The sequence below is a fragment of the Budorcas taxicolor genome, chromosome 18, assembly GCF_023091745.1.
Source record: "Budorcas taxicolor isolate Tak-1 chromosome 18, Takin1.1, whole genome shotgun sequence".
Taxonomy (NCBI): Eukaryota; Metazoa; Chordata; class Mammalia; order Artiodactyla; family Bovidae; genus Budorcas; species Budorcas taxicolor.
This window is the reverse complement of record NC_068927.1, coordinates 64,926,633-64,949,306: the sequence shown is the minus strand read 5'-3', so window position 1 is coordinate 64,949,306 and position 22,674 is coordinate 64,926,633. Positions and strand designations below refer to the sequence as shown.

At 45.5% G+C, this 22,674-nt stretch overlaps 1 protein-coding gene across 1 annotated transcript; it reads left to right on the top strand.

Annotated features, from left to right (window-relative positions):
* The first annotated feature begins 7,444 nt into the window (after positions 1 to 7,444).
* Positions 7,445 to 22,035, top strand: LOC128063487 (putative killer cell immunoglobulin-like receptor-like protein KIR3DX1). Its single transcript, XM_052656255.1, has 8 exons — positions 7,445 to 7,478; positions 7,621 to 7,656; positions 8,822 to 9,100; positions 15,884 to 16,183; positions 17,244 to 17,543; positions 20,294 to 20,344; positions 21,060 to 21,177; positions 21,951 to 22,035. The coding sequence occupies exons 1-8, from the start codon at positions 7,445 to 7,447 to the stop codon at positions 22,033 to 22,035; spliced, it is 1,203 nt and encodes a 400-aa protein (XP_052512215.1).
* The last annotated feature ends 639 nt before the right edge of the window (positions 22,036 to 22,674 follow it).

The following is a 22,674-nucleotide window of genomic DNA, read 5'->3' as shown; positions in this document are numbered from 1 at the left end:
ATTTTTCACACCTTCAGACGTCAAGAATAGCACCGAGGTGGGGTGACTCACTGAAGCTCACCACCTCTTTGCTCCTAGATGTGTTCACAAAACCCACTATCTCAGCACACCCAGGCCCCCTCGTGCAGTCGGGAGAGAATGTGACCCTCCACTATCACTCACTGCTGCTACTGGACAAATTTATCCTGCACAAAAAAAGCAGAACAGGGCATTTCTAGAGATGTGGAGAGACGTTCCCTGCTGGGCATCCCCAGCTGACTTCTTCATTGGCCCCATGACTGCGGATAGTGCAGGCACCTACAGATGCTACGGCTCTCTCAGACACTGCCCTTATGAGGGTCAGCCCCCAGCGACCCTGTGGACATCATCATCACAGGTGAGTGTGACCAGACCAGTCCCTTGTACTCTCTGTGTCACAGATGGTCTGGCGTCCAGTCCAGCATCAGTACCAGGAGAGAATGACAGGCGTGCAGAGACACTCACAAACTCGGGAGAGGGAGCAAACCAGAGAGAGAGGAGGTGTGAACGTGGAAGGATAAGAGAACAGAGTCCCTGCCGTGTGCTAAGGGGAAGACACAGCTGGTGACAGAGGGAAGAAGCAAGAATGTGAAAGAACGACCAACGGACAAAAATGTATCAGAGCAGGAATGCGGGCAGTTTCCCACTCAGGCAGCCAACGATGGTTGGTTAAGGGGTTGGTTTCCCGCTTTCATGTCAGAGCTCCCTTCCTCTGTCAGCAGCACATGTGGTACCAGACGCCCTGCAGTCCGGCCCCTGGGTGATTGAGATGGAGGTTGACACCCTGAAGTTGCTCAGTCTTGTGGTTTAACACGTCCTTCTGCACAAAGAGGCGGGGAGTGGTCCCTCCAACCCTCCCGCTAAAGAGTCCCTTCCAGCCCCTGGGGGGTGGGCAGGGCAGCGCTGAACATGCCCTCAAGAATGAGGTGGTCAAAGATCCTGTGAGATTCTGGCAATTTTCACTCCATAATGTCTGCTTCTGGGTCAATGCCATGTTCTCTGATGGTCCCAGCAGTAGCTAGTATGTTCCATTTTTCACAACAACCCCACATCTCGTTGATTTTTAAAGTATATTTTTTTCTTATTTATGTTGTTGAAGTCTAGTTGGTTTTTACTGTTGCTAATTCCTGTTGTACGTTAGAGTGTTTCAGTTGTTCCTATACATATAAGCAAGGTGAATAGACAGCCTTCAGAATGGGAGAAAATAATAGCAAATGAAGCAACTGACAAACAACTAATCTCAAAAATATACAAGCAACTCATGAAGCTCAATTCCAAAAAAATAAATGACCCAATCAAAAAATAGGCCAAAGAACTAAATAGATATTTCTCCAAAGAAGACATACAGATGGCTTGAACTGTGGTGTTGGAGAAGACTGTTGAGAGTCCCTTGGACTGCAAGGAGATCCAACCAGTCCATTCTGAAGGAGATCAACCCTGGGATTTCTTTGGAAGGAATGATGCTACAGCTGAAACTCCAATACTTTGGCCACCTCATGTGAAGAGTTGACTCATTGGAAAAGACTCTGATGCTGGGAGGGATTGGGGGCAGGAGGAGAAGGGGACGACAGAGGATGAGATGGCTGGATGGCATCACTGACTCTATGGACGTGACTCTGAGTGAACTCCAGGAGTTGGTGATGGACAGGGAGGCCTGCGTGCTGCTATTCATGGGGTCGCAAAGAATCGGACACACTGAGCGACTGAACTGAACTGAACGCATATATATGGAATTTAGAAAGATGATAATGATAACCCTGTATACGAGACAGCAAGAGAGACACAGATGTATAGAACAGTCTTTTGGACTCTGTGGGAGAGGGCGAGGGTGGGATGATTAGGGAGAATAGCATTGAAACATGTATAATATCATATAAGTAATGAATCACCAGTCCAGGTGTGATGCATGATACGGGATGCTCGGGGCTGGTGCCCTGGGATGACAAGAGGGATGGTATGGGGAGGGAGGTGTGAGAGGGGTGCTCAGGATGGGGAACACGTGTACACCCATGGCAGATTCATGTTGATGTATGACAAAACCAATACAACATTGTAAAGTTGAAAAAAATATTATGTTGGTTCCAGGTATTTAGAACTGAAATTTTTAAAAATACCATTTACAATAGCACCAAAAAATGAAATACCTAATTATACATCTAACACAATGTGTACATATCTATGTCTAGAAGATGATGAAACAGTGTGGGAAAAAATCAAATAAACTCTAAGTAAATGGAAAAAACAATCCAATACAATATTGTAAAGTAATTAACCTCCAATTAAAATAAAAAATTTACATTTAAAAAATAAATTAAAAATTAAAATAAATAAAATTTCCAAAATAAATAACAATTTATGAATTGACCAAAGACGAGAAGTAAAGTCCATTTCTGGAGGGGACTGGGAAAATAAAATTATGAGTCCTAGTTGGAACCAGACTGTCCAGGGCTGATTGAGGACAAGAACCTGGGTCTCACCCTCTAGAGTAGGCGATCAGACTGGGCAGAAACAGAAAGAGCTGAGACGTCAGGTCTGGGCTGAGATGCCTCCTGAGCCCTGCATGGAGACATCGGCGCTGGGTCCAAGGAGGGGCCACCCCTGCTGCGAGTCCACGGCCGTGGGAACCCCGAGGGGCTGTGATACACCCCAGGGACCACATCCTGTTTGTCCTCTAGGGCTCCGTGGTCTCCTCAACTGTACAGGGCAGGGCCAGGGGCGGCTGGGCGCTCAGAGCTGCAGACATGCCTTCCATCCCCTCTGAGCTTCTCCTCAGCCAGATGTGCAGGGCATGAGAGGACGGCAGGAGGGCATGGGATGCCCACCCTGCCTCCAGCTCATGGGAACCACAGGGCTTGGGCAGCTGGAGGGACCAGGGATCCTGATGGAGAGAGAATCAGCCCAAGCTATACATGGCAAATCTCTCACTTCCAGGGCTGAGTCTCAGCCAAGGGACCCTGAACGATGCAGGTGTGTTCACCCAGGTCTCCTGGGACCCATAGCTCACTTGAGTCCCAGGAACTTGGTTGGGGGCAAGGTCGGGACACTGGGATTCTGGAGTGATGCTGGTGAAACCTGGAATGGTTCCTGAGCTGAGCTGGGAAGGGAGGGGTGGGGAAGTCCTGGGACTCAGCCTCTGACTTCCTTCCAGGGACCTTCCACAAACTCACCATCTGGGCTGAGACTCTTTGGGGCAGCTCAGGGTGCCCATGTGAGTACACCGTATGCAGAGTTGGAATGTGAGAGTGAGCACACAGACCATCAGGGAGGATGCTGCAGTTGGCCTGCACTATTTGGAGAAGGAAATGGCAATGCATTCCAGTATTCTTGCCTGCAATATCCCATGAACATTGAAGCCTGCCAGCCTACAGTGCAGAGGGTTGCAAAGAGTCAGAGACGACTGAGTGACTTCATTTTTTTTATCTTATTTTAAAAATTATTTGTTTTACATATTCTATTTTTAATCTCATCATATACATATTTTATTGAAGTGTAGTTGACTTACAATGTTTCAGTTGCACAGCAAGGTGATTTTCAGTTATACAAATATGCATACATTATTTTTCAGATTATTTTCCAGTTTAGGTTACTACAAGATATTTACTATAGTTCCCCGTGCTATAGAATAAATCTTTGCTGCTTGTTGCATATCGTTTTTTAAAATTAGAAATCTAGCTTTGTATTCATACTTCTATTTTTAAATTTATGGTATATTCCACATCAGTTATGCTGCACTGAGAGTGAAAGCATGATGCCAAAATCCCACCATGTCCACATTAAAGTAAATGGAAACCAATGTCAATGTTAATTGAGGGAGGAGATATTGAATCGCATTATGTTACTGGTGGGCATTCCTGGTGACTCAGAGGATAAAGAATCTGCCTGCAATGCAGGAGACCTGAGTCAGTCCCTCAGTTGGGAAGATCTCCTGGAGAAGGAAATGGCAACCCACCCCAGCATTCTTGCCTGGAGAATCCCCATGGACAGAGGAGCCTGGCAGGTCCCCATGGGGTCACAAAGAGTCAGACACGACTGAGGGACTAAACTATCCTCCAGGCTCTGAACTTGAAAGGTATAACACTTTCCCATTTGTATAGGGATAAAAAGTGGCAGAACTGACAGAACCTTTTGTCTTGTCAGGGGCTTAAAGGGACATTATGACCAGACCTGCATGGACTGCTTCAAGAACAAAGGATTCCAGAATTAAAAGATTTCCACAGTGGAGGGGACATAAATATAGCTATGGCTGATCCATGTTGATGTGTGGCAGAAGCCATCACAGTATTGTAATTGTCCTAAAATTAAAAATAAGTAAATTAAAGGGAATAAAGCTTGCTACAGGACTTCCCTGTTGGTCCAGTCATTGGGAATCTGCCTGCCTATGTGGGGGACATGGGCCCTATCCTGGGAATGGGGAGATCCCTCATGCCTCGGGGCAGTTAAGTGTGTCAGCCACAAGCCCATGTGCCTAGAGTGGGTGCTCCGCAACAAAAGAAGCCACGGCGATGAGAGACCCTGCTCCACAGCAAAGAGCAGCCGCCTTCCCACACCTAGAGAAAGCCTGTGCACAGCGACGAAGAGCCAGCACAGACATTAACTAGTTAATTAAAACACTGCAACAACCAGCCACACCTCCTCCTCTTTTAGTGTGTGGGTGTAAGTGTGAAAGTGTGAGTTCACACATGGGTATTTAATCTGTATTGTTCTCTCTTCTCTTTCGAATTTTCTTCCCCATGGGCTAGGGTTATTTTACATTCAGTAAACACTGTTTGACTATCCCTCTCACTCCCCGAAAAGCCCATCTGACTCAAATAACATGATTCTTTGGGGCAAAAGTTCACGATCTCGTTGGTCTGCTGGCTTTCCAAATAAAGTCACTATTCCTTTCCTGAAGACCTCATCACTCTGTCCCTTGACAGACAATGTGAGGTTGGACTCAGAGTACATTCATGAGACTTTAGCAGAGGTGTCATTCATTTTAGACAAAATCCATAGAAGTCACTCTCACAGTTGATATCTGTGGTTTAAAAGAAGATACACAGATGGCCAACAGGCTTATGAAAAGATGCTCAGCATTCCTAATTAGTAGGAAAGGCAAATCAACACTGCAAGGAGGTACCTCCTCAGACCGATCAGAATGGCCATCATTAGACAGTTGATAAATAACATGCTGGAGAGGGTATGGAGAAGAGGGGAACCCTCTTACACTGTTAGTGGTGCACAAGCTGGTGCATCCACTGTGGAAAACTGTAGGGCAGTTCCTCAAAATAAGTAAAAACAGAGTTTCCATATGATCTAACCATTCCAGTCCTGAGCATATACCTGGAAAAATAATTTACCTTGAAAAGATTGATGACCCCTATGTTCATAGCAGCAAATCTTACAATAGCCAAGACATGGGAACAGCCTTTGTCCATCGAGAGATGAATGGATAAAGAAGATGTATATGCTTATACACACAGAGAATGAACACCACTCAGACATTTAAAGAATGAAATCATTCCATTTGCAGCAGCATGGATGGATCTGGAGATTAACATATTAATGGAAGGAGACAGAAAGAGAAAGACAATTTTCATGTGATATCACCCGTATGTGGAATCTAAAAGGAACATATCATTGAAACAGGAAGAGACTCACAAACATACAGAACACGCTTGTGTTTGCCAAGGAGGGATGTCTGGAGGCTTGCGATGAGCAGATGAAATCTATTTATACATAGAATGGATAAAGAATGAGGTCCTACAGTATGGCACAGGGAATTCTATTCAGTATCTTGCCATAAATCATAATGGAAAAGAATATACATGTCGAGTGGAATCAGTTTGCTGTACGGCATAAATGAGCTCTACTTCAATAATGTTTTTAATTTTTAAAAATTTGTGGTTTAAATATCTGCAATGAAACATTATATGGCAGTAAAAATGCACAAACTGAAATAACAATACAGATCAATTCTGAAACATGATATTAAGTAAATAAAAGGACATTTTAAGATGGGTAACTGAACTGTTACTCCATTACATACTTAATGATCAAGAGGAGACCAGATTTATAACTTAGGGAGTATCACTTATCTTAACGACCCCCACCCCCAGCACAGTGGTGTGGAATTACAGCCCTTACGGAGGTTCTTTCCTGTCTATGAACAACAGCTGAACTGGGTATGTGTCTGCCCTTGGCGTCCAGAAAAAGCTGGGCCATTTTGTCCCAGTTTGGAGTTGATTGTTGCGGACACGCCCCTCACTCAAGCATTCTGGAGCTTGGAAGCCCCTACTTGACATATTTTGTGTTCATCTGAGAATCCCAGGGATGGGGGAGCCTGGTGGGCTGCCGTCTATGGGGTCGCACAGAGTCGGACACGACTGAAGCCACTTAGCAGCAGCAGCAGCAGAGCATCTAGGAAGCAGTGTGGTCCACTTTTTCAGGCAGAACAAATCCCCCTCCCAGAAAACACCACAGTCACCTTTCCACACGTTATCTTTGTGTTCATGTGTGGTCCTTGGATTGGAAAGGGAGGAAGAGAGAGAGACAGAGACAGTGTCTGTGTGCAAAGTCTCCACTCACAGTCACGAGATAATTTCAGATGAAGAGGAGTCAGAGAAAGACAAATATCACATGATATCGCTTACTTGTGACATCTAAGAAAATGAACTTCTTTACAAAAAGGACTCACAGAAAAGGAAGTCACGATTACCAGAGGAATATGTCAGGGGGAGGTTATATTGTAAGTTTGGTACTGACATATACACAAGGCTATATTAAAAATGCATGACCACAAGGCCCTACTGTATAAAACAGAGAATTCTACCTAATATTCTGTAACTACCTAAGGGGGAAAAGAATTTGAAAAGCAGCAGATGTGTATATATGTGTAACTGAGTCACTTTGCTGGACACCTGAAACTAACACAGTTAGTTCCTTAATCACAAATACTACAATGCAGAATTTTTTCATGTTTTCAAACAGCCATAATACGCATGTCTTGTCCTCTCATAAGAATGCAGAATCAAAGTCTCTATCAATGAGGCTTTAATTGGCAACCTGCACTGAGCCTGACATACCAGGTGGGAACATGTGGTTTCTCTTCTGTGAAGAGTTAAGGTTAATGAGATTTATCATGAGCGTGGGAAAAGCATCCTGCATGATATACACTGAAGAACAGTTAGTACTTCGTAAAGGCAGCAAGATCTGTTCGAATCCTCTTAGGTTTACAGTGTTTAGGGAAACAAAATGACAAACAGGTCATGAGGCATGCTCTGTGATGTGGCTCAGGTCACACTTCCATCCCTGCCTTTGAGAAGAGGCTGGCCATCTTCCCATGTGACGTGAACCAGGCTGACTGTACCAACAACACTGACTGCCTTCCGCATCCTGTGGCTCTGTCAGCTTTGCTCAGTTCTGCCTCCTGTCTCACAGAAGCAGAGCCATGTGCCCCACACTCCTCAGCATTCTGAGTCTTGGTGAGTCCAGAAAGACACCGTTGGAGAGAGTTATGGTGGAAATTAGGAGGTCTTCACACCACTGACCATGTTCCCTGCATGAGGGAGCAACGAGTGTGGGGTCCATCGGGACAAGCCATCTCTGACGTGCTTTTCCTTCTAGGATTCTGTGTGAGTCTGAGGACCTGGGCAGCTGTGGGTGAGTCCTGCCCATCCCTTATTTCTCTGTTGGGCAGAGAAGTTGTGGCTGATGCAGATGACATTGGGGGCCGGGGTGAGACCCGTGTCAGTACAGTGAGAGGCACATGCCCTGTGGATTCCAGGTCCTCCTATTGGCCTTGATACTCATCTTCACTCTTCCCAGAGGTTAGCCCAGCTCTGGACTCTGGACCTGAAGCATCAGGATGAAGTCTGGGAGCTGGGAGCTAGGCCCAGTGACTGCCATATCAATCATGAGAGGGGGGCAAGAGGCTACAGCCCACAGACCCTCCCCTACAAGCTGGCTCATGGCATCTCCAGCTGGCCCTTAACAACAGGATCTGCAGGAAGCCCACTGGACCTGAGCCCAGGGAAGGGTCTGCTCATCAGGCAGGACCACCTGGACCTTGTCACACATGTGATGTAGGTTAGCTAACGAAGGAGCCAGGTTCCAGCTTTATTTCCTTCTTTTCAGTCAAGTGGCTTTTTCACTTGTTACCTCTGTTACTTTTAGTCACTCACTCATGTCCGAATCCTTGCGACCCCACAAACTGTAGCTCACCAGGCACTTCTGTCCATGGGATTCTCCAGGCAAGAATACTGGACAGGGTTGCCATTTCCTTCTCCAGGGGATCTTCCCTACCTGGGGACTGAACCCTGCTCTTCTGCATTGCAGGAAGTTTCTTTACCATTGGAGCTACAACAAATCCACCAGGAAAGCGCTCTAACTTCTTTTCTATGAATCAGTTCTTTTTTGGGTTTCTTTTGCCTGCATCGTACAGCATGTAGGGTCTCAGTTACATGACTAGGGATTCAACCCAGGCCCTTGGCAGAGAAAGTGCCGAGTCCTAACCACCTGACCACCCAGGAATCCACAGTGTTTTGTGTTTTGAGAGAGTTTTCAACATTTTGTCAACCCAAGGAGTTGTTCTTCTCCTGATCAGAATCACTGCTGAGAATCATATTCTTAGAATCTCCGTGATGTCTGTCCTGGGTTGACTGTGTCTCTGTCTGTCCCCAAGCCCCAGGTGTCCTTGAGTATCAGGGGAAAACACTTTAGTGTTGGTGCCTTGGAAGAATTGAAGGGGAAGCACTCCAACAAGACCAGTGGGGAGAGGGGACCATTCCTATTTTCCTCTCAAAACCTGTGACTCCTTCTCTCCTAGGTGAATATGACAAGCCCTCTTTGTCAGCCTGGCCAAGCCCCATGGTTCCCTTAGGAAAGATTGTGACTCTTCAGTGTCACTTCCATTATCCACTTAAGCGATTCAGACTGTTCAAAACAGATGGAACCAGTTTGCCCAAGCTCCATGGAAATCATTTCAACACATTCACCCTTGGCCCGGTGACCAGAGAACATGCTGGGTCCTACACATGTTCCGGATTCTCCAGGTCTCTCCCTGCGTTGTCAAGACACAGTGACCCCCTGCAGATTGTGGTCACAGGTAGGAGGGGTCCAGCCCAGCCCGGGACAGCCATCTATGCAGGCAATCCCATCCTAGGTCCAAGTTCCTTACGTGGTCAAAGATTTACTCAGGATATCCAGCCAAGAATGAACCAGGAAAGAGAACCCACTCTGAGAGTTTAAACTCAGGGTGTTGAATAGATGGGGTGCTCTGGCAAAGGAAGGATGAGCCTCCCTAGGCATTAGTTAGACAGGATGCTGCCGCTGCCTGTCAGCAGGGTGGATGGGGAACAACCGTGATCCAGCACCTGCCACCCAGTAGGGAGCTGTAATCCCATATGAAGGAGCTGGGGTCCCAGGGAGGAGTCCCAGGAATGTCTCAGAGGCATGATGTGGGGGTCATAGATGGGGAAATATTCCCTTTTTTCTCCACCTCCTTTCCAATCTCCTGCCAGTCATCACCCACATTCTAGATGAGTGTGAACGGAGCCAGGGAATGCATCATCAGAACCACCCAGCTCCCCACCACACATATTAGGGACAGGATGAAGCTGAGAGCATGGCAACCCACCCCAGTATTATTGCCTGGAGAATCCTATGGGCAGAGGAGCCTGGCAGGCTATGGTTCATGGGGTTGCAGAGTTGGACAGGACAGAAGTGTCCGAGTATGCATGCATGAAGCTGAGAGCAGATCCAACAGCTAAACAGTTTAGAATAAACACAGAAGAGGCTGGAGGTCTTGAGCAAAGAGAAACAGAAAAGCATGAGCCAGAGCCTGAGAACAAGGCTAAAGAAAATGCAACAGAACAGACAGGAAGGGTAATTGGCTTTGCTGCTTCATGGGGACATTTTCCCCACCTTCAGACGTCAGGGGAAACGCCGAGGTGGGGAGACTCACTGAAGCTCACAAGCTCTTTGCTCATAGGTGTGTTCCCAAAACCCTCCATCTCAGCCCACCCAGGCCCCTTCATGCGTGCGGGAGAGAATGTGACCCTCCGCTGTCAGTCACTGCTGTGGTTTGACAAGTTTATCTTGCACCATGAAAATAGCACAGGGCCTTTCCAGAGACGTGGACAGATGCTCACTGGTGGGGATGCCCCAGCTGACTTCTCCATTGGCCCCATGACTTTGGCGAGTGCGGGCACCTACAGAAGCTATGGCTCTTTCAGCCACTCCCCCTATGAGTGGTCAGCCCCCAGCGACCCTGTGGACATCATCATCTCAGCTGAGTGTGGCCAGACCAGTCCCTTCTGCTCTCTGTGTCACAGAAGGCCTGGTGTCCAGTCCAGCATCAGTACCGGGAGAGAATGACAGGCGTGCAGAGACACTCACAGACTCGGGAGAGGGAACAAAGCAGAGAGAGGAGGTGTGAAAGCAGAAGGGAAAAGAGAATAGAGTCCTTGCCATGTGCTAAGGGGAAGACACAGCCAATGACAGAGGGAAGGAGCGAGAATGTGAAAGAACGACCAACAGAGAAAAATGTACCAGAGCAGGGACGCGGGCAGTTCCCCGCTCTGGCAGCCACTGATGGCTGGTTAACGGGTTGGTTTCCCGCTTTCACGTCAGAGCTCTCTTCCTCTGTCAGTAGCACACTGTGGTACCGGCCCCACTGCAGTCTGGCCCCTGGGTGATCGAGATGGAGGTTGACACCCTGAAGTTGCTCAGCCTTGTGGTTTAACGCATCATTCTGCACAAAGAGGGGGCAGTGGTCCCTCCAACCGTCCCACTAAGGAGTCACGTCCAGCCCCTGGGGTCAGACAGGGCAGCACTGAACACTCCCTCAAGAATGAGGTGGTCAAAGATCCTGCGAGATTCTAGCAATTTCCACTCCATAATGTCTGCTTCTGGGTCAATACCATGTTTTCTGATGGTCCCAACAGTAGTATGTTATGTTTTTCAAGAGCAGCCCAATATGGTTGATTTTTTAAATCAATTTTTTCTTATTGATTTTTGTTGAAGTTTGGTTGATTTAAGATGTTGATTCCTGTTGTACAACAGAATGTTTCAGCTATTCATATACATATATTCATTTTTTAATTTGAATTTATTTATTTTGGCTAATTACTTTCCAATATTGTATTGGGTTTTTTTAAAAAAGGATATTTCTAGTTTGTATTCCCACCTACAGCGTAAGAGGGTCCCTTTTCTCCACACCCTCTCCAGCATTTATTGCCTGTAGACTTTTGGATAGCAGCCATTCTGACTGCATGAAATGGTTCCTCATTGTGGTTTTGATTTGCACTTCTCTGAGAATAAGTGATGTTGAGCATCTTTCATGTGGTTGCTAGCCATCTGTATGTCTTCTTTGAGAAAGTCTGTTTAGTTCTTTGGCCCATTATTTGATTGAGTCATTTATTTTTCTGGAATTGAGCTGCAGGAGTTTCTTGTACATTTTTGAGATTAATTCTTTGTTAGTGGCTTCATTTGCTATTATTTTCTCCCATTCTGAAGGCTGTCTTTTCACCTTGCTTACAGTTTCCCTTGTTGTGCAGAAACTTTTAATTTTAATTAGGTCCCATTTGTTTATTTTTGCTTTTATTTCCAATATTCTGGGAGGTGGGTCATAGAGGATCCTGCTGTGATTTATGTCAGAGAGTTTTTTGCCTATGTTCCCCAATATTCTGGGAGATGGTCATAGAGGATCCTGCTGTGATTTATGTCAGAGAGTGTTTTGCTATGTTCTCCTCTAGGAGTTTTATAGTTTCTGGTCTTACCTTTAAATCTTTAATCCACCATGAGTTTATTTTTGTGAATGGTGTTAGAAAGTGTTCTAGATTCATTCTTTACAAGTGGTTGACCAGTTTTCTCAGCACCACTTGTTAAAGAGATTGTCTTTTCTCCACTGTGAATTCTTGCCTCCTTTGTCAAAGATAAGGTGTGCATAAATGTGTGGATTGATCTCCGGGCTTTCTATTTTGTTCCATTGATCTATATTTCTGTCTTTTGCCACTACCATACTGTCTTGATGACTGTGGCTTTGTAGTAGAGCCTGAAGTCAGGCAGGTTGATTCCGCCAGTTCCATTCTTCTTTCTCATGATTGCTTTGGCTACTCGAGGTTTCTTGTATTTCCATACAAATTGTGAAACTATTTCTTCTCGCTCTGTGAAAAATACCCTTGATAGCTTGATAGGAATTGCATTGAATCTATAGATTGCTTTGGGTAGTATACTCATTTTCACTATATTGATTCTTCTGATCCATGAACACAGTATATTTCTCCATCTATTTCTGTCCTCTTTGATTTTTTTCACCAGTCTTTTATAGTTTTCTTTACATAGGTCTTTTGTTTCTTTAGGTAGATATCTTCCTAAGTATTTTATTCTTTTCGTTGCAATGGTGAATGGAATTGTTTTCTTAATTTCTCTATTTTCTCATTAGTGTATAGGAATGCAAGGGATTTCTGTGTGTTGATTTTATATCCTGCAGCTTTACTATATTCCTTGATTGGCTCTAGTAATTTTCTTCTGGAGTTTTTAGGGTTTTCTATGAAAAAGATCGTGTCATCTGCAAAGAGTGAGAGTTTTACTTCTTTCCCAATGTGGATTCTTATATTTCTCTTTCTGTTCTGATTGCTGTGGCCAAAAATTCCAAAACTATGTTGAATAGTAGTGCTAAAAGTGGGCAGCCTTGTCTTGTTCCTGACTTTGGGGAGAACAGTGTGAAGATTCCTTTAAAAACTGGAAATAGAACTGCCTTATGACCCAGCAATCCCACTGCTGGGCATACACACCGAGGAAACCAATATAGAAAGAGACACATGTACCCCAATGTTCATCGCAGCACTGTTTATAATAGCCAGGACATGGAAACAACCTAGATGTCCATCAGCAGATGAATGTATAAGAAAGCTGTGGTACATATACACAATAGAGTATTACTCAGACATTAAAAAGAATCCATTTGAATCAGTTCTAACGAGGTGGATGAAACTGGAACCTATTATACAGAGTGAAGTAAGCCAGAAAGAAAAACACCAATAGAGTATACTAATGCATATATAAGGAATTTAGAAAGATGGTAATGATAACCCTGTATGTTAGACAGCAAAAGAGACCCAGATGTATACAAGTCTTTTGAACTCTGTGGGTGAGGGTGAGTGTGGGTGATTTGAGAGAATGGCATCGAAACATGTATAATATCATATGTGAAACACATCCCCGGTCCAGGTTCAATGCATGATACAGGATGCTCGGGGCTGGCGCACTGGGATGTCCAGAGGGATGGTATGGGGAGGGAGGGGGGAGGGGGGTTCAGGATGGGGAACACGTGTACACCCATGGCGGATTCATGTTGATGTATGGCAAAACCAATACAATATTGTAAAGTAATTAGCCTCTGATAAAAATAAATGAATTTATATAAAATTTTTTTTAAAAAATCTCAGTTGTGGAGGCAGATTTTAAAAAATGATGTTAAATGACACTCCATTTAAAAAATTATTTTTTAATTGGATTTTAAATGACACCCCATATTTAAAGTTATTTTTGAATTTTTCCCTAGGCTGGGTGCCGGGGTCCAGCCCCGGTGGATCCAGGGTGATTCGAAGGTGGGGACGGAGTCGGCGTCTTTGGAAAAATACATATTTAATCACAGATAAAGAGAGATTAGAAATGGATAGTGTAGTAGGAAGATCAGTGGAGAAAAAGAGGCTGAATAACTTAGATTACGTGGAATAGCATCCATGCTCCAGATGGGAATTCAGCCAGAAAAATGGGGAGCAGAAAAGAACGACATGAGGGAATCAGTCTTTCTGGAAACTGATCCGATTTCTTTATTTTTGGGTTTGCTTATATACCTTTTGTTACACATAGGGATGAATTCAGAGTCATGTGGGGGTCAGCAGTCCTGACCTTTATCAAAATCAGGTGCTTCACATAAATGTATAAAAAAAGGTACATCATCTTCTGGCCATGAGTGAGACCTGCTGACAATTTATGATCCTTTCTTTCTGATAACCAAAACACTTATTTTTTCCAAGGGTGTTTTTTCTTAAACCAAGCACCGACCTCCAAATAAAGTTACATTCCTATAGGGTGAGGGTGTAGTGAGTTACAATCAAGAAAGGAATTTATTTAACCCAAGGTTAACATGATTAGTCTTAAAGGTTAATACTTATTTCTCCTATATGCTTAAAGGTTAATACTTATTTTTCATATATGTTAGTTATATTCATTATAAGGGTAGGGGACATGGAGATTTAGCAGCAAACATCAGCCCAACAAATGAAAATCCTTTCACCAATGCTCCCCTTAAGATCTGTTTAGTCTTAAGATATGATAAAGTTACATTTTTACATAGCAAGGACACAGTGATTTATAACAAAGTACAGTGATCTATTACAAAAAAGAAAATCCATTAACTCAAAAAGTCTAGTATTGCTAACATCAAAAACTACTGTATTTCCTTTTCTATATTCCAAAAACATTAATTAATATATTCCCAGGTGCCTAAGGATATGGAGGCCTGGCGGCAATCATTGACTCAACAAGAAGAAAAAGCCCTATGCTAATTAAGACTCTCCAAATACTCCAAAACTCTCTGTGCTGTTTATGGTTGAGAGGTAGTAAACAATCATGTGGGTAGTGGCAGGAGTATGGATAATCCTGTCACACAAGCTAGTCTGTCAGCAGAGAGGTTTGACCTGAGACATCCTTGTCCCACCCAGAGCAGGGAATTAGCAGCAATTATTGACACAACAAATGAAAAACCCTTCACCAATATAATTCCTAACCAACCCACTATACTAATAATTTCTAACTCCCCAAAATGATTTGCCTTTAGTAAGTCTAAAACATCTTGTGCCTCTCAGATTGGGAGGCTGCAAACAATCACATGTGACCGGACAAACCTATACAGGCAGGATAGATCACCTTCAGAGGAGTCCGTAAGCTGAAACACTCTTGTCACGCCCAGGAATTTTTATTGCCTTGGAGCTGCATCTCCGAGAGAAACGGTGATGGGGGAGAGCCCCCCGTAAAGTCAGAGGTGTAGGTGAGAGCATAAAACAGACTCTGGTTTGGGGGGTAGATGCTCGGGAACAGGGCGTTCCCTGAGGCTTGATCACGCCTTTGCGTATGCCAAGCCTCCTTCTCATGACCTTTGCCATGGGCGGAATTCCTCACGCTGGCCCCCGGCAGCTGGGTATCCATTACTGTGGGTGTTTCTCTCCTGCCAGCCAGTAGGGAGCTGTAATCCCGTATATAGGAGCTGGGGTCCCAGTTAAGACCAAGTCAGCCCAGGAATGTCTCCAGAGGCATGAAGTGGGGATCACAGATGGGGAGGTGTCCACTTTTTTCTCCATCTGCTTCCCAATATCCTGCCAATCATCACCCACATTCTAGGAGACGAGTGTGAAGGGAGACAGGGTATGTATTATGTCTGGAGACATAATACCAGAGAAGCAGACCCACCCCAGCCCCCCACCACGCATAGTAGGGATGGGATGAAGTTAAGAGCACTGCAACCCACTCCAGTATTCTCAGCTGGACAATCCCATGGACAGAGGAGCATGGCGGGCTACAGTCCATGGGGCCCCACAGAGTAAGACACAGTGAAGGGACTGAGTATGCATGCATGAAGCTGAGAGCAGACCTAACAGATAAAGAGCTTAGAATAAACACAGAGGAGGCTGGAGGTCTTGAGCAGAGAGAAATAGAAAAGCATGAGCCAGAGCCCGAGAATAAGGCCAAAAAAATGCAACAGAACAGACATGAAGGGCAGTTGGCTTTGCTGCTTCATGAGGAGGTTTTTCACACCTTCAGATGTCAGGGGAATTCCTGAAATGGGGTGATTCACTGAAGCTCACAAGCTGTTAGCTCCTAGGTGTGTTCCCAAAACCCTCCATCTCAGCCCACCCAGGCCCCCTCGTGCATGCGGGAGAGAATGTGACCCTCCGCTGTCACTCATCGATGCTGCTTGACAAATTTGTCCTGCACAAAACAAGCAGCACAGGGCATTTCCAGAGATGTGGAGAGACGTTCACTGGTGGGGATTCCCCAGCTGACTTCATCACTGGCCCCATGACTTTGGCGAGTGCAGGCACCTACAGATGCTACGGCTCTCTCAGACACTCCCGCTATGAGTGGTCAGCCTCCAGCGACCCCGTGGACATCATCATCACAGGTGAGTGTGGCCAGACCAGGGCCTTCTGCTCTCTGTGTCACAGGTTTGGTGTCCAGTCCAGCATCAATACTGGGAGAGAATGACAGGTGTGCAGAGACACTCACAAACTCAAGAGAGGGAACAAAGCAGAGAGAGGAGGTGTGAACACGGAAGGGAGAAGAGAACAGAGTCCTTGCCATGTGCTAAGGGGAAGACACAGCCAGTGACAGAGGGAAGGAGTAAGAATGTGAAAGATCGACCAGTGGAGAAAAATGTATGAGAGCAGGGTTGCAGGCAATTCCCCGCTCAGGAAGCCAACTATGGCTGGTTCAGGGGTTGGTTTCCTGCTTTCATGTCAGAGCTCCCTTCCTCTGTCAGCAGCACATGTGGTACCAGACGCCCTGCAGTCCAGCCCCTGGTTGATCGAGATGGTGGTTGACACCCTGAGGTTGCTCAGGCTCTTGGTTTAAAAATCCTTCTGCACAAAGAGGGGGGAGTGGTCCCTCCAACCCTCCCACTGGAGTCCCTTCCAGCCCCTGGGGGTGGGCATGGCAGCCCTGAACACGCCCTCAAGAATGAGATGGTCAAATATCAAACGAAATTCTGGAAATTTCTACAGCATAATCTCTTCTTCTGGGTCAAGCCATGTTTTCTCATAGTCCCAGCTGTAGTTAGTAAGTTCCATTTATTTCAAGAGAACTGCATATGTTTGATTTTTTAAATTTATTTATTTTTGTTTGTTGAAGTCTAGTTCATTTAAGATGTTGTTAATTCTTGTTGTACAACAGAGTGGTTCAGTTGTTCATACATATACATATACTCTTTCTTTAAAAAAGGACATTAAATGATAATGCATTTTTAAAATTATTAACTTGTGTCAAAGGATTTTAAGTGACACTCCATTTTTACAGTTATTTCTGAATGTTTCCCTGTGCCGGGTATCCCTTGCTGTGGGCTGTCTCTCCTGGCGGTGGGCAGCCTTCTCACTGCAGCGCTTCTCTTGTTACACACTTTGGGCTTTAGTCTTCTATTTAGGACTCGAGTTACTTTGTGCTCTGAGATCAAGGTCTCTTCCTTGCAGGTCGGTCCAGGAAACCCTCTCTCTCAGCCCAGGGGGGCCCCGTGGTGAGGTCAGGAGAGAACGTGACCTTGGTCTGCAGCTCTGAGAGCGCCTTTGACCAGTTTCATCTGCTCAGTGAGCGCGGGAACCTTGGGCGCTGGCAGGCTGGAGTGCGGGGCCCCGGCGGAGCACTCCAGGCAGAGTTCCCTCTGGGTCCTGGGACCCCAGCCCACAGCGGGGTCTACAGGTGCTACGGCTCCTTCACTCCCTCTCCCTACTCGTGGTCAGACTCCAGCGACCCACTGTTCCTGTTTGTCACAGGTGAGGAACCTCTTCCTGGCCCATGCTTTGTTGTTCCTCTTCAGTTGCTATTCTTTGTCCAACTCTTTGCGACCCCATGGACTGCAGCATGACAGACTCCTCTGTCCTTCACTATCTCCTCATGGATCACAGCCTTATAGTGGTGAACAGGCCTTCATACCTCAGTAAAGCTATGAGCCAGTCGTGCATGGCCACCCAAGCCTGACGGGTCATAGCGAAGAATCCTGAGAAAACGTGGTCCCCTGGAAAAGGAAATGGTAGCCCACTTCAGTATTCTTGCCTGGATAACCCATGAAGCGTCCCATGTTCCAGTTCAGTTCATTTCAGTTGCTCAGTCGTGTCCGACTCTTTGCAATCCCATAAATCGCAGCACGCCAGGCCTCCCTGTCCATCAACAACTCCCGGAGTTCACACAAACTCACGTCCATCGAGTCAGTGATGCCATCCAGCCATCTCATCCTCTGTCATCCCCTTCTTCTCCTGCCCCCAATCCCTCCCTTTATCAGAGTCTTTTCCAGTGAGTCAACTCTTCACATCAGGTGGCCAAAGTACTGGAGCTTCAGCTTTAGCTTCATTCCTTCCAAAGAAATCCCAGGGTTGATCTCCTTCAGAATGGACTGGCTGGATCTCCTTGCAGTCCAAGGGACTCTCAAGAGTCTTCTCCAACACCACAGTTCAAAAGCATCAATTCTTCGGCGCTCAGCCTTCTTCACAGTCCAACTCTCACATCCATACATGACTGCTCGAAAAACCAAAGCCTTGACTAGATGGACCTTAGTCGGCTAAGTCATGTGTCTGCTTTTAAATATGCTATCTATGTTGGTCATAACTTTTCTTCCAAGGAGTAAGCGTCTTTTAATTTCATGGCTGCAGTCACCATCTGCAGTGATTTTGAAGCCCAAAAATATAAAGTCTGACACTGTTTCCACTGGTTCCCCATCTTTTTCCCATGAAGTGATGGGACCAGATGCCATGATCTTCTATTTCTGAATGTTGAGCTTTAAGCCAACTTTTTCACTCTCTTCTTTCACTTTCATCAAGAGGCTTGTTAGTTCCTCTTCACTTTCTGCCATAAGGGTGGTGTCATCTGCATATCTGAGTGATTTTATTTCTCCTGGCAATCCTGATTCCAGCTTGTGCTTCTTCCAGCCCAGTGTTTCTCATGACGTACTCTGCATAGAAGTTCAATAAGCAGGGTGACAATATACAGCCTTGACTTTCATGTCCAGTTCTAACTGTTGCTTCCTGACCTGCATACAGATTTCTCAAGAGGCAGGTCAGGTGGTCTGGTATTGCCATCTCTCTCAGAATTTTCCACAGTTTATTGTGATCCACACAGATAAAGGCTTTGGCATAATCAATAAAGCAGAAATAGAAGCTTTTCTGGTACTCTCTTGCATTTTCCATTATCCAGTGGATGTTGGCAATTTTATCTCTGGTTTCTCTGCCTTTTCTAAAACCAGCTTGAACATCAGGAAGTTCACGGTTCATGTATTGCTGAAGCCTGGCTTGGAAAAATTTGAGCATTACTTTACTAGCATGTGAGATGAGTGCAATTGTGCGGTAGTTTGAGCCTTCTTTAGCATTGCTTTTCTTTGGGATTGGAGTGAAAACTGACCTTTTCCAGTCCTGTGGCCACTGCTGAGTTTTCCAAATTTGCTGGCATATTGAGTACAGCACTTTCACAGCATCATCTTTCAGGATTTGAAATAGCTCAACTGGAATTCCATCACCTCCACTAGCTTTGTTCATAGTGATGCTTTCCAAGGCCCACTTGACCTCACATTCGAGGATGTCTGGCTCTAGATGAGTGATCACACCATCGTGATTATCCAGGTCGTGAAGATCTTTTTTGTACAGTTCTTCTGTGTATTCTTGCCACCTCTTCTTAATATCTTCTGCTTCTGTTAGGTCCATACCATTTCTGTCCTTTATCGAGCCCATCTTTGCATGAAATATTCCCCTGGTATCTCTAATTTTCTTGAAGAGATCTCTAGTCTTTCCAATTCTGTTCTTTTCCTCTATTTCTTTGCATTGATTGATGAAGAAGGCTTTCTTATCTTTTCTTGCTATTCTTGTTTACAATATAGTCCCATGTTTATAATACACTAAATCACATTGCGGAGGCCTAAAAGGCCATTTGGGTTTTCCCATATTGTATCACTGAGCTCTATCTCAAGTTCTCTGTTCTGGCATCAGGGAACCTTAGGGCTTCTGGAGAAATAGAGGCAATGAGAACCAGAGAGGAAGAGAGATGTTAGATGGCATCTCAACCTTCTTCCACCTCCTGTATGGATGCTCCACAGCAGAGTCCTATCTATCCAGGCAAATAAAGAAAAGAGTCAGGGTAGACCCAGGAGGATGAAAGATAGGTCTGATTCGGGGGGATCAGAGATTGCATCAGGCGCTTGCTCTTAACGTTTTCCCAGTAGCACCTCTGACATACAGGTGATTTTCCAATTAAGGAGCATAGATACTCCTTCCTGGATCAGAGAGGATATCTCTTTCTTACAGTTGTCTTTCATTGTCAGGCATATCCTTCCCACCGCCTTCCATCATCTCTTCTCTGGGATGGAGGGTCTGCTCAATGCATTTACAGTGAGGGATCAGAAGCTCTCCCCTCCCCCATCAGTGCTCTGAGGGATGACAGACTCAAGGACAGGCAGGAGGTCAACCTTCCAGAAACAAGTGTCCTCCTTTGGTGGGGCGAGGAAGGTTACTGTTCACCCCTTCTGCCTTTTCTCCCGTATGATCCACTACAAGTACTTGCCCATCAACCGCGGATCCACACACCACTGAAGGTAAGCAAGACGGTCTCCTATCTCAGCAAATTTCTGAGAAGACAGAGGGTTCCGGTGTGAGTGTTGGTTTTACCACCTCCCACTTCTGTGACTTTGGGCTCCTCAACATCCCAGTCATGTCAGCATTTGAGATCATGGTCTGTATTAGAACCAGAGGGTACATTGTGTTTATCGTTCTCTGGGACTGGGAATTTCTACATTGAACAAAGCAAGACAGGGTGACTTGGCCCCATGCTTAAGGGAGCTGCTCAGTCTCGCTCCATCAGCATCTTTGGGAAGGATGTTGGGCAAGGGAAGGATTTTAGGGAGCACCTTCAATACGTGGTATTCCTCTGCTAGTGTTTATGAACTAAACATTCCAGAGTTCAGAAATAGAAGTGTCGTGTCTTCTTGAGGATTCCATTCCAGGTATATGTGGATGGAGCGGGAAATATATAGACGTTTAAAGCAGTTCCTATTCATGCAAAAGCATGAAAACTGCACGGGAGCCCGGGGGACCTGGTTTCAGACCACTGCTGGTCTTGCATGGCCTATTTACTCCATCCACTGCTAGCATCTCTCCTGGATGCTTTGGTGCCTCCTGGGAAGTGGAGACCATACTGATCAGGTTGAGAATTGCTGACACACTTTGACACAAGGATACAATAACTCCTGTATGTAGGGGCAGGGTGTATGCAACGAATAAGCAGACCTTCTCCCATTGGCTTGTTGGCAGAAGCAAGGTGTCCTCAAGGCCACTCCAGCCAGCTGCACCTTCTCCTTAGGCTCTCCGTAGCCTTCATCTATACCAGCATCTTCCTTGCTGTTCTTGTCTGTCACTGCTTATCCACAAAGTAAGTATGAAGAGCCAAACTCTCACTGATGTTCTACCCACAATCATAAGTCTGAAGGAGGGAAGCTTAGCATATTCTGACACAGGGGGAGGTGGGCTCATAGCAGAGAATGGCGTTTTCACTTCCTGTAGGTTAAAAACTGATTTCCATTGTTGTAATCCCTGAGGGAATGTCTTCCAGAGAACTAAGGAACCCTGTTTTTTTTTTTTTTTATGAAAATATGTGTTAATTTATTCTTAGCTGCATCAGTGTCAGCTGCAACATGGGGGATCCTCATTGCGGTGCTGGGGTACAGTTGAAGGCTCCAGAGCTCGCGGGCTCAGCAGTTGCAGCATTGAGAATAGTTGCTTCATGGCATGTGGGATCTCAGTTCTCCCACCAGGGGTAGATGCCACGCTCTCTCAACTGGAAGGTTTACTCTTAATCCGTGGGCCACCAGGGACATTCCAAGCCCTGTTCTTCCCTTCAACCACAGTCATCTGTTCTTCTCCCCTTTATGATCTTGAGAATCTGCTGATACACATTAGAGGATGGGCCATAATGGAAGATGTAGGATGGGCTCAGTGGGTTTGCACAGATTCCTGAGAGAGTCTGTCAGTGGCTGGGCTTACATATGGGACTTTTTTTTTTTTAATTTAGTGGAGTAGACAGACTCAGCAACCTAGGGGCACACAGCTGCTTTTTTTGGGTTTGATGTCCCCACCAAAGATATAGAGGTCGAGAAGAATCCCCCCCCCCCAACCCCAAAAGCCTTGAATCTCTTCCAATCCCAGATTTTGCCATCATGGAAGGAGAGCCCAAGGAAGACAGAGTAGTGAACAGCGAGGTGGATCCTCCCAGCCCAAACCCTTGCCATAGCCCAAGCCCCTCCAGTGTGCCCAATGCTCCAGTATTTGAAGATCGAATTTCATTCTGTCATTCACATCTCCTTCCTCTCAGGACCCATCAGCAAAAGATGTGATATTCTTCCACTTGAACCACAGGACCCTCTCTGAGAGACTGTTCACTCCCACTCCCCTGAGTCCCATGCCCCTCTTCGCCGATACCAGTCTCTATGAGGAATTCAATGTAAACCACCCATGCTGACCCTGACCTGGCCCCATCCTTTGAGCACACAGAGTGTTATAAATTGAAGAGCTACATCTCTCTTTAAAGGGGTTCCTCTGTGGGTACTCCTTCTTCTCCTCCAAAGCAGCCCAGCAGCTCTGAAGTTAAGAGTGGAGTCCAAGAATTATAGGATCGTCTTCAAAAATCCCACCACCTCTTAGTAATCCCCTGACTATTCTAACACTCTATTTTAACTATCTAACCTTTTGGGAGAAGGTATTCTAATCAATTGCTCATACAGGGTAGGGTACCACGACCATACTACTTTTTTGAAAATTCCATACAAATTGTGAAATTATTTGTTCTAGCTCTGTGAAAAATACCGCTGGTAGCTTGATAGGGATTGCATTGAATCTGTAGATTGCTTTGGGTAGTATACTAATTTTCACT